This window comes from Mirounga angustirostris, unplaced genomic scaffold (genome assembly GCF_029215605.1).
Source record: "Mirounga angustirostris isolate CCGP_5_RB_7025 unplaced genomic scaffold, mMirAng1.0.hap1 SCAF_6, whole genome shotgun sequence".
In the NCBI taxonomy this organism is placed as follows: domain Eukaryota; kingdom Metazoa; phylum Chordata; class Mammalia; order Carnivora; family Phocidae; genus Mirounga; species Mirounga angustirostris.
In genome coordinates this window covers 128,937,079-128,953,999 of record NW_026991714.1, presented here as the reverse complement: position 1 = coordinate 128,953,999, position 16,921 = coordinate 128,937,079, and the positions used below count along the sequence as shown (strand labels likewise).

Genomic DNA, 16,921 nt, shown 5'->3' with positions numbered 1-16,921 from the left:
TCCTTCCACCCTGGGCTGCCGGGGCACTGTGCTCCATCTGCCCCCTCGCTTTAGCCCCAAACAGGTGCAGGGGAAGAGAAGGGGGCAGGCCAGCTGTTGTCATCCTGTCCTGGCTCTGACTCCCAGCCGAAGTGGGGAAGGGGGAGCAATGAGGCAAGGGTCCACCCACCCAACATTGAGTCATTTTCTATTCCCACAGGATGGGAAGACAGAGCTTCTACTTAGCAGGACCAAGACTCCGTTTTGGTTTGGCCAGCCCACTGGCCAGGGGAACATGGCCTCACCATGCCCTCCACCCTGGGTCCTTACTTTTATGAGAGGGGGAATGACTAGGGCTGGGTGAGGCTCGGGCCCCTGGCACAGGACAGGACTTACCCATGGCTCCCTGCCTTGCGCTAGGCTTCCTGGGATAGGAGGCATTCGGGCCCTGATTCTACCCAGACAAGGGGAAAGAGAACCAGGCACCAGCAAAGGTTGCCCCTCCTACTGGTATGGAAGAAGGGCACAGGCTGCTGTATGACGTAAGATCCATGCAAAGTGTTATGCAACAAACCAGAGATCTCTTTTAAAAGATCACCCCCCCCCCGCCCCCACCAGAGGTGTCCTCCAGCGCCTCCTTCTACCCAGGGGTCCCTGTGACAAGCAGGACCCTAACCAATCCTTCATGGCAGCACTTCTTTTAACTGGGGAGTTAAAAATACAGATTCCTGGGCCCTTGACGGCTCCCACAGAGTCTAAGCGGACTCTAGGAATCAGCCCTTTTAACAAGCTCCCAAGACACACTAGAGACTTTGAGCAGCTCTGCCAAAGGGGATGGGGGTAGAATGTCTTCTTCACCTTGCTACCCTACCTCCATGCCCCTCAGAGCCAAGGATTTTCCTGCCTGCTCTTTTCCTGTGCGCAGGGTGGGCCTGGGCCCAAGTCACCACAGGAAGCATGGAGCTGAGGGACTCCCCCAATGGGGGCCAAGGCCCAGTTAGACTAAACTACAAAAAAAGGGTCTGCTCTGTTTATGCCCAGGGCCCCGCACAGTGCCTGGCACTTAGCATGTGCTCAATAAATATTTGTGGACTGAAGGAGGTAATTTTGCAAGACTCCCAGAAAGGTATTTCTTCCTTTGTCTGTCCTAGCTAAGAACATGCTGGCAGAACCTCAAAGAGATGCCAGGACCTATGAAGCAGGGGGCTGGGCCTGGGAGGCCCTCGCTCAGCAAATATTTGTCAAATGAACCCAAGGCTGAGAGGAGATGGAGTTAGTGCCTGACGAGCTGACATTCATGGGCCTGGAACAGTCTAGACGGAGCACAGAACCAAGGCAAGGAGGGCAGCGGCTTCCATCCCTCAGGGCCCTTTCTTGTACCAACACCTGAAGACCCTAGGCCTGGGGGAGTGAGGGGTAAGAGGCGAGGCAGGGAGTGGGACTGCGCCATTATGTTTATTAGAAGGTTGGATTTCGGTGTGTGCTCTAGACAGATTACAGAATAAATACCTGCGCCTTGAGAACAGGAAGTCCACGATTCATCCAAAGTGCTCACTACAGGAAGTTGCTGTGTCAAAATCCAGGCAAGGACCCAACTCGGGGCAGCCACTCCTCCCCCACTGACCTCGACGAGGGCTGTGCTATGGTTTTTTATTTTATTATTTATTTCTCTTTATTATTATTAATATTATTATTATTTGCTTTTGCTGTGGTCACTATCATTGGCAAAGTTCCTTTTCCCCTTCCCTGGACATGGGGTTCCTGTCTTTAAGATTCCACTCTGAGGCTGAAGGTGCCAAAAGCTGCTTGAGAAGTGGCCTTTGACCTCCATCTGGGAGGATGTTGAGAAGAAGGAAGTAGGAGAAATCATTCTTGGTTTAAAGAAAAAAAAAAAAAGCCCCACAATCTACAGGTCATTGCTTAGTCAGTGATCAAACTGCCCAAAAGAAAAACAAGAGGAGAAGCGGGCCAGTGGGCACCACTGGTCCTTCCTCCCAGGGCTAGGTGAGGAGGGCTAGATCCCCCGGATCCCCCAAGGCTTTAGGGGAAGCTGAGGCTCCTTCCAGCCACGGGGGTTGGAAGGGGAAGGAGTGGAAAAAAAAAAAAAGGAGAGACAGAGAGAGAGCTCAATGCCTTGAAGTAGACGTTTTCCCAACTCAGGGCCACCTGCAGCCCGGGCCAGCTCTCACTGTCACGTCTGCGTCCAGGAGATTCATAAAAAAAAAAAAAAAAAAAATCAAAAACAAAGCCCAAAACAAAACAAAATCCAAAAGGAAAAGACTTGGGGGGAGATGAAGGAGGAAGGGAGGGAAGACAGGAAGGTAGAAGGGCAGGTCTCTGGATGCATAATTCCCGAGCCACTGGGGGGCTGGGGGGGAAGATCCCCCAGTGCCCCCACTGCCTGCGTGGCGTTAGCTCGTCACGTAGTGTTTGGTGGACGGCTGCCCATACACCCTGTAGAAATCCTGGTGGCCAGGCTGCTGGGAGGCGTCGAGCCAGTCTCTGACCGCCAGGCCAGGAAGGGACTGGGGGACGGAGGGTGTGGGCGGGAGCGGGTGTGAGTACTCCTGCGAGGGCACTGTCCAGGGAAAGTGGCCGGAGCGGGGGTAGGGCTGGTGGCCACCATGGTTGGCCACGGAAGAACAGTAACAGTTGTCCACAGAACAGACGAGAATCTTGCGGCCGCCATACTGGGGGAGCATGGGCTGCTGGGTGGCGGAGCCATTGGGATACTGTGATGGGGGGAACACAGGACTTGAGTGCACTGGTTGGGCGCCGCCCGGCAGGGCCACCAAGTGCTGCGTGGAGCTGCAGGGCCCCAGGGGCTGCCCTGACTGGCCCTCGCCGCTGGCTGTGCCCGCTGCCCCATATTGGCTGCCCACGGGGCCTGACGACGTCTCTAGGAAACTGGCCTCCGGGAAGGCCGTTGAGTGCTTGCGCTTCTCCGCCCCAGAGCTGCTCACGCCACAAGGGTACAGGGGGACGCTCTGCAGGAAGGGCACCGCTGTGCTGAAGGGGCCTGTGGAGAGTTTGGGGCAAAAGTCGCCAAAGCTCCCAACCCAAGCAACCCAGGCCTCCTCTCCCCGCTTTCTATCTACAGGCCCAAGCTCATTACATCATGCACGGTCTTGCTCAACGCTGCCTACTCCATTAGCAGGTAGATAGTACTATTATTCCCATTTTACAGCTGAAGAAACTGAAGTTTAGGGAGGTAATATGGCTTTTCCCAAGGTCCAATAGCTAGAAGTGGCAAAGCCAGGATAAGAAGAAAAGACTATCTGACTAGGCCATGCTGCCTCTCAGAGAGAAGGCTCTGGCATTCCTCCCTGCCCAAAGGGCTCTCTCCTTTCCATTGAGGATACCACCCTCACCTTCTAGCATCTTCCGCAGCTGCTTCTCCTTCTTGGCCACCTCATTCAGGAAGAGCTTGGAGTTCAGGTGGCCGATCTTAGGGGGAGAAAGGCTGCTGCCCGTGCAGGTCTGGGTCCTGGGGGCAGTGGACGGGGCATCTGCTGTGAGGAGGTATCACGGGTGAGCCTGCCCTACCTCCCCCCTGGTGGGCCTGGCCCTCCCTGCCCTCCCCCAGATGTGTTCCCCTGGGGGCCAGTGGCCAGCTGCTCACCTGTCCATTAGGATTTTCACAGACTTGGTGTTCTAGGGGGAGAGAAAAGGGTTAGTCAGTGGGAAAGGCAACATGGGAGAGCTGCCCCATCCTCCTTCTCCCCAGGCAGGGCTGACCATCTGATTCCAGCCAAAGTGTAGCAAGGGGGGAGGGAGTGTCTCCATTTCTAGAAGATAAGAATAGCTAACATTTATTGAGCGCTTACTATGTGACAAACACTAAAGTGCTTTCTACATATCCATCATTTTATCTACACAATTATCCTAGGAGGAAGATGTTAGAGGCACTCAGTCTTTTATCCGAAATCCTTGGGGCCAACTGTGTTTTGGAATTTGGAATTTGTTGGATTTTAGAAGGGGGATATGGTGCCTGTACTATATATTATGGATTATATCCATCATCCGATACATCAATGTTCCTGCAGCAAAATGTTTGAATACTTGTATCAAGCAGGATAAATAAAGACCATAAATTGCCACCATGAGTGCAGGTCAATTTTTTCTGTTAAATGAGTTGTCGGAATTTTTTCTACCAGTTTTCAGAGACTTTTAAAATTTGCACCGTCAGAGCGCCTGGGTGGCTCAGTCGGTTAAGCGGCTGCCTTCGGCTCAGGTCATGATCCCAGGGTCCTGGGATCGAGCCCCACATCCGGCTCCCTGCTCGGCGGGGGGCCTGCTTCTCCCTCTCCCTCTGCCTGCTGCTCTGCCTACTTGTGCTCTCTATCTGTCAAATAAATAAATAAAATCTTAAAAAAAAAAATTGGCACTGTGGATAAAGGATAGTAGGTAGATCTGTATTACGCCCCCCATTTTATTAGTGAGGGAACTCCGGCATAGGGCACATCTATGACTCGCTCCCAAGCTCACAGAGCTCGAAAGCGCGGGGTGGGAGGGTGCCGAAGCCTCGCAGGCTAGCTCCAAAACCCTGCGAGCATACTGCTGGGGGCAATTCACTGGGGAGCCAAGGAGGGCAGGCCCCAGTTTAGGAATGACCCCCGGTCCCACCAGCCGGTCCCGGTCCCAGCCCACCTTCATGAAGCTGACATCTTCCGTCTTGTCGAAGAGGAGCTGCAGGGAGCCCAGCAGCTTCTTGGCCTCCTGCATGCGCTCCCCGAGGTGCAGCGCCTGCGCTGCGTTCTCGCTGCAGAACTTGGCCTGGGCCTTGTCCAGGACCTCCACCGTCTGCCGCAGGTCCTCATCCAGCAGCTGGTGCAGCTTTTCATACTGCAGCCGCACCTCCTCCTTCAGCTGGCTCACCTTCTCCTGCAGGCCCGGGGGTGAGAGCGGGCGGGAGGTGAGCCCCGGGGACCTCTGGCTGCCGCTCCCGCCACTCTCATAGCCTGGAAGGTAGAGTCTGGGACGCCCACCCCCCAGGCTGCCCACGGCTCCTGAGGGCAAGGTCCGACCTGCTCATTCCCTGCTGGTAGCGCGGGGCTCTGGGCCAGCTACCCCTGGCACCAGTGGGGGCTCATCCACCGACAGTTCACTAAATAACTGACCAAGGGATTCTGGCACAGAGTCGACCCCAGAATAGGTCCTAGCCCAAATAAGGAACCAGCCCGAGGCCCTGCACCCAAGCCTCCCCGCCCCATACCATGGGCTTGGGCTTAACTACCTCCACCAGGCGCTTGTCCGACTCAAGTTTGTACAGCTGGTCCTCAATATCCTGCTCTCGCTCCTCCAGACGGTCCTGTTGCTTCATCAGCATCTTCTGCGGGGACAGGTGGGGAAGGGGCGTCAGAGGGGGCTGCAGCTCTATCCCCTACCAAGGATGGGTGAGCACCACCCTTCCCTCTAAGAACAGACCCATCCTATAGATTCTTTGACTCAGATGGCCTAAATTTCTGCCATCTAAACCCTTCTGGCCCCCCACGCAATCCCAGGGGCCTGGTGACAGCTGTCTGGCCAGCCTGTTCCCAGGAACAGAAAGCCTGGAATAGCTGCCCACACATATCTAAACCATGAGCTTTCTGAGGGCAGGGTCAGGCCAGCCCCTGTTCTAAGTGCTTTTCCTGTATAGACTTATCTAATCACCCCAGTAATGCTATGAGTTAAGTACTATTATTATCCTCATTTCAGAGAAGAGGAACCTAGAGAGATTAAGCAATTCGTCCAAAGTCACACAGCTAGTGAATGTCGGAGCTGGGATACAACCCTAGGTGATCAGGCGGCAGGGTCTGTTCTCATACAAGGCATGCCGCCTCTCTCTGGGGAGCTCCATCTTAGAGATGAGTACCCTAAGATGCAGAGGGACAAACAACCTTCCAAGGTCATACAGGCCCTCTGCCTAGTCCATAGATCTCACCCTATACTTGCCTTACCTGCACTTGGGGGGCATCAAGGGCAGCTACCCCTTCCTTTGTTCTCGACGCTGAGAGCTAGGCCTCTAAAGTCCTTGCGAGGTGTCTCAGACTCTCAGGTGGACCCAGGTGGGAGACTCTGGCTCTCCTAAGAACCAAGGCCGGTTTGGTGGAAGGTGCTGAACCAAGCTGCTCTTCTCAGCCCCTAATCTCCTGTCTCCACAAGCCCTCCTCTCCCAGCCCTGCCCATCCTGGCTGTTCCACCCATCCTGTCATCCTCCCTCACCAGACATGCCTCTTCAAACATGGTCTCTTCCCGCTCAAGAGCCCTCAATGACTCCCTCCTTCCAATACTCCAGCCACGAAGACTTTCTGACAACTTGACTCGCCCAGCCAGGTGGGCTGCTATCCTGTCCCCAGTGCTCCATGCACATCCAAACTCCCTGCACGCTGCTGACACGATGCCCACAGTGCCCCCGTCCTCCCTCTGGCCATCCCTCAAGGCACAACTTAAGGCCCCACGACCTAGGCAACTTGCCACAGTCCACGCTCGACATTTGCGCAGGGCCTTCCCCGTCCTTGTCGGGCGGGGGCCTGTCACACTGTACCTCCCCATCGCTGTGCCACGCAGTACGGCAGCCGCGAGTCACAGGTGGCTATTTAAGTTGAGGCGAATGACAATAAATTCAGTCAAACATCAGTTCTTCAGGTGCGCCAGCCTCAGTTTCGGGTGCTCAATAGCGACATGGAGCCAGGGGCTAACGTACCGGACACCACAGGTACCAAACATGACCCTCATCACAGAAAGACCTATAGGACAGCACTATTCTGTAGTCCGCCTCGCAAAGTGCAGTCTGGTCTCCCTGCAAAGCTCCAAGCCTGCTGAAAATAGGGTTTTGCTGCTGTCTTTTCCCCCCTCCCTCCCCAGCCAGGCCACACAGAGGCCCTGGCAGTGTACAGACGCAGAACCAGTTGACTGAATAAAGCGATGGTTTTGCCTACAATATAAGGTTTGCAAAGCAAGTGGCACAGAACCTGGCTCACAGTAAGTGTCCACAAGGAGTGGTTCTTTTCCTTCCTCTGTGTGGGCCTCAGAGTGACCCTCAAGTTTGACCTATGACCCCCCACTCTTCACCCAGACCCAACTGGTTTCCTAGAGACAAGCGGCACCCATCCCTTCCTCGCTCCTCCAGCCCATTTTATGTTCGGGGGAAACCAAGGCCAGTAAGAGAGTTTGGCGACCTCGTTGTGAGCTGGTGGCTGCCCTGGAAACAAAAATCAGGACCCTGGGGACAGGAGGAGGTGGTGCGTTAAGGGTCTCAGGTTCTAAGCTGGAGAAGCCAGGGGTACACGGCCCCCGCCCCTGCTCCAACAACTTGACCCCTGACCTAGGACAGGACCTCTAAGAACCAGCCCCAGGAGACCTTGCCCTGCCCCCAGCGCTTTGTCCTTCCAGCAGGTCCCCACACCAGTCCAACATGCACAGGGGTCTACTGTCAGCCTGAGAGTCAGAGCCTGCAGGGAAACAATGGCTGGGCAGTCCCGCATCCTCCGTGTCTGAAGCTGCCCCCAGCACCCTGCGGCACTGCCCAGAACACACCCAAGCCCGCACTGCCACTGGGCCCAGGCCTCCCTCACGCACACTGTTGCACACAGCTATACATATACTTGCATCCTGCCCCCTACACGGTGAAGGCTGGGCCCCCTGAGGGCCCCAGACAATTAGGAGAGGCCTGCCATATAGGCAAGGTCACCAGGACTCCCCTTCAGGAACATTAGGGCCTGTAACAACTGGCCCTCAAATTGTTGCCTTCTGGCTACTTAGAGAACAGGGCACACCCCTCCAGATGTGTCTCAGAGTCCAGGCCACTCTTGTCTTTCCAGTGCTCAGGATACCTGCAAGCCCAGCCCCCTCCCCAAACATCTGCGAACCATGGTCTCCCTGCCTAGCTACTTCTTATGACCAAACCCATCAGTGTCCGATTAGCGATGCACCTGGGGCTGAGTTCCAGATGAGGGGCAGGAAAGAGGCAGCCCCAGGCAGGTACCCAGACCAAGTTCCCCGGGCCCTGGAATGGGGGCTGTTGCACTCCCACCCTCCAGAGCAGTGGGAAGCCCCTCTCCCGCCCACCTGGAACCCCTTCAAGGAATTCATGGCTGACTCCTCAGGGAACAGCCAAAGGAGTTACCTTCCATCCAGTCCTAGGGGGTGGAGCTCAGCCCTGTGCCTCTTCTCCTAGGCTTTTCTCAGAGCCTTTCCTGGCAGTACTTATACTCTGGGACCTTGCATGCCCAGAGCCCTCTGGGTTGGGAGCCCAGTCCAGGCCCGGCAAAGGCAATGGCTGCACTCTCTAGCAGGTGGCTGGGTTTCACTTCCACTCCCTCAGCTCGGAGGACATTGAGCTCCTGTCTCTGCTGCAGGGGTAGGTAGGGGAAGGGGCAGAAATGGGAAGGAAACCAGCCAAGGGTTGCCAGTCGTCATGGAGGGCTGGGAGGGGGGCCCAGGGGCCCATGCTAGTCAGCTCACCCTTGCAGGAACTGCCCTCCCTTGAGGCCAGATGATCTTAATCCTGCCACAGACAAAAGCTGGGGGAGGCAGGGGGTGGGGGGACATCACTGTTACCTCAGGCACTGGGAAATTGGGGGAAGGGACGGGAATATTTACTTGCTGTCTCTTCCTTAGCCCTCACCTCAATGCCACCAAATGACTGAATCGGGATACTGAGAAGCTGGGAGATGGGAGAGAGGAAGCAAGACTGACACCCCCCCGCCCCGCTACCAGCAGCCTCGTTCCGTCCCAACGTCCAGGGAATTGCCGAGAGCCGAGGCCCCACTGCCCACCTGGGAAAAACAGCTGAGATAGGACCAGATTCTCCAGCTTGTTTCAGAGTATGGGCTCCCAGTGCAGGGGGTGGGGGTGGGGGCACTTTACAAACGCTCCCAGCCTGAAGTGAGTCACCTGGAGTGTGGCGCACCTCAAGGGTGCAGGCGCAGGAGCAGAGCAGAGTGGGGAACCGTGGGCTAGACCAGCAGTGCTGGAGGAAGCAGGCCTCCGGCAGGAAGGACAACAAACAATCTGAGGCCCGGCTCCACTCAGCAGCCCCTGGCCCTGATGGGACCTGCTCACTCCTGGCCCTGGCCCTGGCCCTTAGGACTTAGGCCTTTTGTGGTCTGCTCCTGGGCCTGTGAGGGCAAAAGTATCAAAAAGGCTCGGGGGCACTCCATTCCCATCCTATCACACCTGGCGGGGATGAGGAGCAGGCCCCAGAACATCCAGACTCTGCCTTGAGCTGCTCCCTCTGATGCCCCTCCCGACTCAGAAAGGGGGCACTTATAGCCCCTTACGTTCCTGCCCCAGGAAAGCCTCACATCCCTCTGGAGTCTAACTGGCCAGGCCCAGTTGGCATTTTTGACGCCAGACTGGACTGGGCAGACGGCTGAGGCCATGGGGCCTCTAGGCTGCATAAAAGTTAATAAATAATAATAATAAAACCCCCGAGTCAACCTTGAAGAGAAGCAAGGTCAGGAGGGAACAGGGCCCCAGGGGTTGGGCCAGAGGCAGGCCTGAGGTTTTCAAACAGGGCCAGGGCTGGACCTGGCAGCCCTGGGGTTGTGGTGGCGGCGGGGAGAGGTAGGGGGGCAAGAAGAGGGAGCTGGGCTGCTACACACCTCTCTGCTCAGGCCCCTGCCCCGGCCTTGGTTCTTGGAGGGCCCTCATTCCAGCTCCAGCTCAGGCCGCAGCCCCTGCTCAGAGCTACCCCATCCTGACCTCCTCCCAGCTTCCACACCTGTCCCCCGACTCTCTCCCCGAAGCCCTCGTCCCAGGAGTACGCTGGCCTCCTCTCTCCCTGGGCCACAGCACTCTCCCCTGGTCTCAGAGCAGTTTCTTCCAGACACCCCTTTCCAGGCCTCAGCCCCTGCCTCGGGCTACCCTGTGGACCCCCGGGCCAGAGGCAACCAGAGACGCAGAGAGAAGAGGCTGTAGGGCAGGAGCCAGGGTGAGGAGAGCAGCGGCAGCTCGGAGACAAGCCCCGGCAGACCCCAGAGAAGGGTTCCCAGCTGCAGAGTGGAATTAGCTTTTGCCATGCAGAGAGCAGTGCTCTGGGGCGGCAGAACAAAGAGGCGAGAGAGAAAGCCCCCCTTTGTCTGGGCTTGAATGCCAGGCCAGCCGGGAAGGAAGGCTTTCCCAGAGCCAGGGATGAGGCCAGCCAGGCCTGCCTGCTCCGTCCAGGGCAGGGGCCCAAGCTGGGCCCACCTTCTGCCTGTGCCCACCCACACTGCCTCCAACACAGCCCCGCAGGATCCACCTGGCCCTCTGCCTCCAACACCTGCCACGGGCGGCGAGCTCACCCCAAGGGGAATTCCGTCGTTTCAGCCCCTCCGCGACACCCCCACCAGTTGGGAAAGTCACACAAGACTCAGAGCCCGAGCAGGCAGCCACATGCTAGCAACATGGTGCTGACGGTCACGCACACCCACTCAAGTTCCAATCACAGGGCTGCGGCAAGCAGGCCACGCGGTCACCCGCCTCTCTCAGAGACGCACCCTTGCACGCCTTCCTGACCCCGCAGCAACGCCCGAGACAGCTACACAATCAAGGCAGTCACTCACACGGTGCCTTCGCAGAGATCCACGTGGGAGATAGAGAAAATGAGTCACATGCTGAGAGACACAACCAGACACGCTGGTTCCACTCAAGCGCGCACACGCACCTGCAGACAGACACGGACGCACAGCCACCCGGAGCTGCAGGAGGCCGAGTAATCGATAGGGCGTGCATGACAGGCGCCTGGCTGTGTCAGCGGGATCCTGGGCTGGAGGTGGGGGCTGGGCCTCTGCCTGAGACTCCCCTCTGCCTGGGGCCCAAGGCCCACCTTCCCTGCAGACTCAGGACTAAGGAAGGGGCACCTCACACACACCCCAGCTACCACCCCACCTGAGAGGTCAGGAGTATGGTCAGGGGAGGAGGGGTGGCGGAGCCTGGTGCTGCCTCAGTCAGCTGGGCCAGGGCAGCCCTCACTTCCACAGCCCACCCAGAGATACGTTGGGCCCCGAGATATCAGATCCCCTCCGGGGTCCCAGTGCAAGCCCTCCAACCAGGGGCAATGTGAGCAGCATAACCCTGGCCTGATCAGTGGGATCCCCACCCCCCTTTCCAGAGAACATCTCTCAACACTAAACCTACAAGAATGTGAGAAAAAGGGTTCTGGCAACATTTCCAGCCTTGATCTGGGGTCCTACGAATGATACAGGTGCACAACTATGACCTGAACACACACACACACACCCTGAATAGCTCCTCATACATATAACTAGGCCTTATCTTGGGTTTTCTTTCCATGTTAAAGACGGTTATGAGGTAGGGATGCTCCCAGCTTACCCCAGTTCCCTGTTGCTCAGATGAACCCCTAAACCAGGGGGCTAGAAGAGGGTTTCACCACCTACAGCTGCCAGGCTCAAACCTACCTGGATATCCCAATTTGGGGAAGTTAGCCTCTTATGTCCCCAAAGAATGTATCTGGGGTCTAGGCCTGTCCCGAAGAGTAGTCTTTGGGGCCTACCCAGTGGATAAGGCTTCAGGGCATTGGGGCCTACACACTGGCTTCCCAAGGACAGAGTGGGGCAACAGAGTTGGCTGGCCTGACTCTGGGTTCCCTACTATCCTCCAGGCTGGAGAGAAGCCCGGCTTGCTTTCTTGCTGGGCCCCTAGTCCAGATGACTGGCCCATGCTTTTGAGTATGGGACTAGGGCCACTAGGGAGAGGTTGATCAGTTTCCTATTTGTAGCCAATAGGGCATTTCAGCAGCCCCCCACCCCCACCCTGGCAGGAGGGAAGAGGAAGCACAAGAAGAGGGGCTGTATTTTAAGGGCAGTTCTCCATGTATCTGCTCCTACATCCAGGAGAATTCTGTTGCTCTCCGTGACATCCATGGCATCAGCAAAGGCCCTCAGGCAAGGGAAAAAGAGGCCCAGGGAAAGGCCCCTCCCCCTGGCTGGAGGACAGGCAACGCAATGGGTTCTTCCATTCAGGTTCCCCACAGCTCTTCCCCTCCCCTGAGGGCGAGGCCCCTCTTCCTCCACATTCAATAAGTCCAACTCACAGTGAGTGGCGCTGGCCTATTGAAGGGTTTCCAACTCCAGTGCCCTGGGTCACCAGAGAGAATCTGGAGGGCTGGGGAGGGGGCGCTGGGAGGAGGATAAGACTCAGGTTGCTGGGCACAGATGCTGAGCGCACAGAATTGCACATCTGGCCCTGAAGCAACCCCACTATTTGTAAGCCTGCCCACACCAGGAACAAAAATGAACACATGAACACACACACACACACACACAGAGGCACACACATGCATGCACGCAGATGCTGACAAAGTTCAGCGCTTCCTTCCCATCCAGTTCCTTCCATGAGCCAGGATCAGGGACCTGCTGGTGGAAACCCCAGAATATACTCTGCATGCATGGGCAAACCACCTCCCCACCCCCCAGTCCCCAACTGTACAGACGAGAGACAGGTGCATTTAAGGGCAAAGCAGCCTCAGAGCACTTGGAAACACAGACACATATCTAAAGATCCCCTCCTACTACCGAACCAGGCACAATTGTGTTTTCTCCCCACCCAAATGAAGAGCACCCCTAGCACTCAGACACAGTTAAGAGCAGAAGCGTGGGTGCAGGCACACATTCACTCATCACCCTGGCTGCTGCCCCCTCCCCGGGTCCTTTCAGCCACATCTCAGTCTTTCCCTTCCTGTCACTTTCCGCTGTCATTCCCAGGACAGAGAACTGGACGCTTCCTCCTGCCCCTGCGCTTTCCCCTCCTTCCCCGGCCTTTCCATCTTTCTTAATAGCAGCAGCTTCCCAGTACTGAGAAAAGTCTGGGCTCTGCCTGCCCTGAGTTGGGGGTGGACACCAGGGGCTCATCTGCTTCCCCTGGGCCTCTGTTTCTCAACTCCAGGGGAGGGGAGAGAATGGCCCCTCTCTCCATCCCCTCCACTTCCTTTAAGAAACCAGAGGTCCTGTCCTGGTTCAAAAACCCAGAGCTAGCCCATCCGATTGGAAACTAATTATACAGCAAATTTTATTTGTTATCCCTGCCCTCGGCCTGTGGCAGCCCTCCTGCCTTTTGTTAGTTGTATGTGTATGTTTTTTTAATTGCTAAACAGTGACTCATTCTGACTGGTCCCCCCCACAGGAAACAGGCCCCGTCCACAACCGTCCCCTGCTCAGAGCTTCCTCATACCCAAGCTCCCCACTGGCCTCGACTAGCCTCCAGGGGCCCCCACCCATTAAACACTCCCAGTCCAACCAAAGCCCAATCTCACCCCCATGATATCACACCCAGGCTCCAAGCTGGGGCTTCAAGATGGCTCAGTCTCAGGCCAACCCCTTCCTTCTGGTATGACTCAACCCTGAAAGCCAGGGGACCAGGGAGGGACCTAGGAGGAGCCCCCCTCCACTGAAGGGGACGGAAGTATTGCCTCAGTCCAGCTCCACAGCCAGGCCCAGGGGCCTGAGGGGGAAGGCGGTCTTGACATTGGCTGCTGCCGGCGGGTGTATACAATGGGAGGGGATGCGGTTCTGTAATCACCCCGCCAGCAGCCCAGGGGAGCCAGCTGCCTGAAACCAGATTGCAAGGCAGCTCAACCTTAAACCCACAGGATTCTTTTTCCGTCTTCCACTTCCCCTCCCCAAATGTGGGAGGGCTGTGATAGAGGGCTGGGCTGGGAGAAAAGGGCTCAGGGTGATGAAGACACATACTTTAAGGTTTGTTCATGCGGACGCAGGCAACATACAGAGGCACGCAGAGGGCGGTGATTCTCACACACGGAGAGTGGGCTACTGGGAATAATCAGAATGGCCGAGACACTGCTCACTGGTGCGGCTGGCTGTCCAGGCCTGGTCCAGATAGATACCAGAGTTCTGTTCTCCCTCCGGAAGCTCCCCTCCGCCGCACCCCCCCCCCCCCCCGCCCCCAGTGTGTTTCCAATAGGGCTCGAAACGAACATGGCTGCTTTTGTTTACTTCCTCATTGGTATGCCAGCATCATGGATCATGTCAGCCGCAGCAGAGGCACCAGGACACTCATTACATAAACAGCAGCTGGAGAAGCAGGACCTGGGTCACTGCCTTGGTGACTTCCCATAGGGCCTACAGAAACAAGGCCGGGGAAGGGAGCTGCGGAGCAGAACAGAAAAGCAACAGCCGAACTCTACCCCTCACCTCAATTCTGTAAATGACTCAAGAGATGGAGCCTATGAGCACAGGTGCAGGAATGTGTCACGTAGCGGGGGACCCTTCTTCCCAGGACCTCGCCCCTAAACTTTCAGGGTAGAAGAGTGTGGAAGGGGGCCTCTGGCCTGCTGGCACCAGAGTTGGCCTGTCTGGAGGGGTGGCCCCCCGGCGGCAGGGCGCGCGTGCGTGCGGGTGTGCAGGGTACTTGCCCGGATCTCATTCCTCCGGATCTCCACGTCGCACACCGAGTGGCCCTGATGCGCGCCGCTGTAGTAGCAGCAGTACTGGCACACGGCCACCTGCTCGGCCTCACAGTGGTAGAGGCGGTAGGCGTTGTGCTGGGGGCAGCTCCAGGCCCGCACGTCGTCCGCCTCCACCAGGAGGTGCCCGCGGGCGGTGGAGGGCTGCTGCAGGTGCGTCTGCACGTGGGACTGGCAGCAGGGCGCCTCGCAGCGCAGGCAGACCTTCTGCGCGGGCAGCGGGGGGCCGCGGCGGCAGAACACGCAGTGCAGCGCCGCCGGCGGCTTCTCCACGTGCAGGGCGTTGAACTTCTCCACGATGTTGGTGAGCTTCAGGTTCTTCTCCAGGCCCGGCTTCTGGTTGTAGGCCTGGTTGCACTCCGGGCAGCGCACCAGGCCGCTGTCCTTGGCCCACGCCTCGCCGATGCAGCCCCGGCAGAAGTTGTGTTTGCACGGCAACTGCACGGGCTCCACGAAGACATGCAGGCAGATGGGGCAGATGAGCTCCTCCTCGAAGCAGTTCTTCCAATTCTCCGCCATGGCGGCCGCGGGCAGGGGGCCCGGGCAGGCCTCCCCAACTGCCCAACTCTGGGGGTCCGTCCCGTGCAGCTGCAGGCCCGCCGAGCCCCGAGCTCCGGCCCCAGGCAGCCCCGACAGTCGCTCAGTCACCAACGCCTTCCGCGCGCCTGCCCCCCAGAGGAGGGAGCCTCGGTCCTCCCGCCGCGCGCGCAGCCGGCTGCGTCTCCTCCTCCTCCTCCCGAGCGCCTAGCGGGAGGCGGCGGACTGCGCCAGGGCCGCGGCCGGGACTCCAGCCCTGGAGGGGAGCGCCGGGGTCCAAATTCCATATGAGGCCGCCCCCCCCACCCCGCCCCCGTCCGCGCGGCTAGGCCAGCGGCGGCCCGCGGCCTGCGCCCGGCTTCGCGGCTGACATTGGGGCGCGCCCCGCAGCGGCCAGAGCCCGGGAGCCGCACACTTCCTCCGGCGGCGGCGATGGGGCTCCCTCCCGGCTCGCCCGCGCAGCACCTCACTCGCCTCGTCCGGGGTCCGAGAAGCCGGGGAAGCGAGAGCGGCCGCGCCGAGGGCGGCTAGACCGGGAGCGGGCGGGCGAGGCGAGCTGGCGGTCCCCGGGCCGCGGCGCAGGCGCCCCCCGGCTGGCCGGCCGGGTGCGGGTGCGGGCTGCGGGGCGCAGGCGGGCCGACTCCGGGGCGCTGCGTGCGCGCAGGGGCAGTCATTCAGATGAAATTCCAGTCCCCGGCCAGAGACACCAGCCCGCCTCTGCCTTCCTCCTCCCTTCACAAATAGAAACGGAAGGGGGAGGGAGAGAAGTGGAAAAAAAAAAAAAAAAGCCAACCAGAAAGGGAGGGAGAAGCCCCGGCGGTGCTCCGGCCTGACCCCCTCTTCGCGACTTCTGCGCTTCCCCGAGGCCCGGCGCCCCCGCCGCAGAGAGACCCCGCTCCCGGTCTCCGCGCTGGGCGGGCGCCTCGGCTCTGCCGAGGAAAACAAGGATTGATCAAACTAGAAAGGAATTTTTCTCAACTGCTAATGAACAGGAGGCTCGGCTCCCGGCCCTCCCCTCCCCCCCCGCCCCGGCCCTCCCCCTTCGCCACCCCGGCCTCCCTCCCCCCCACTTTCTTTTCTTCTCGGCCTCTGCTCCGGCCTGGAAGGCTCGGGGCTGCGGTCGGAGCCAGCCTGCGGCGGCGGGGCCGGGCCGAGCCAGCCGGGCCAGGCTGCCTCCCTCAGAGCCCAGCCATCTTGGGCTCCTGGCGGCGGCCGCGGTGGCCAGGGGTCCAGGCGCGCTCGCTCGAGGGTCCTGCAGCGGGCTTTCTCTCTCTCGCTCTCTCTCGGTGGGATTTTTTTTTTTTAAGGGGAGGGCTGGCGGCCTCCCTCAAATTAGGAGAGAGAGAGGAGAAAATGCCAAGTCCCGATTTCTCTCCACCTCTGCTCCACCCACCCCGGCCCTTTCCAAAAAATAAAAAAAGATTAGAATTGGAAGAAGTCGGCAGAAAGGCGAGCGCCGGCGGCCCCCGGCTGCTGCCCAGGCGACGCGTCCGGGGCGGGCCCACGCCAGTCGCTCTGTCTGTGGGTCCGTTTGTCCGCCCGAAGCTTCACAACTGAGGGGAGGGCACTTCGGGCAGGGTCTCCGCAGCGGCAGTCGCCTCAGAGCTTTATCCTCAGATCAAAAAAAAGAAGAAAAAAAAAAACCCAACACTCTCATCAGGGCCACCTTCAGCCATCTTGCGCGTATTATTATTATTTCAGGAATAATCTGTTTAATAAAAATAGCTGCGTCTCTAGCCCCCTCCCCCGCATTCTGGGCTCCCCGCCCCCTTTTAATAATAATCTCGATAATAAAAATGATCTGCGCGCCGGGCAGTTCTTTCCCTGCCTCTGCTCGCTAGGGCTCCGGTTCTCCCCCCGGGAAGGGGGCGCGGGGGGGGGGCGCCGCTGGGGCTGGGGCAAGGGTGAGTCCCTGCTGCCGGTCAGTCGGCCCCCTCCACCTCAGCAGGGAGGGAAGGGCGCCCTCGCCACTACCTCGCCGTTGGAAGGAGGGCG

General features: G+C 58.6%; 1 protein-coding gene across 1 annotated transcript; it reads right to left on the bottom strand.

Annotated features, from left to right (window-relative positions):
• Positions 1-1,415: 1,415 nt before the first annotated feature.
• Positions 1,416-15,941, bottom strand: TRIM8 (tripartite motif containing 8). Its single transcript, XM_045878716.3, has 6 exons — positions 14,339-15,941; positions 5,216-5,311; positions 4,630-4,863; positions 3,602-3,633; positions 3,351-3,466; positions 1,416-2,998 (listed from the first exon to the last, which is right to left on the bottom strand). The coding sequence occupies exons 1-6, from the start codon at positions 14,906-14,908 to the stop codon at positions 2,391-2,393; spliced, it is 1,656 nt and encodes a 551-aa protein (XP_045734672.1). The 5' UTR covers positions 14,909-15,941; the 3' UTR covers positions 1,416-2,390.
• Between the last annotated feature and the right edge of the window lie 980 nt (positions 15,942-16,921).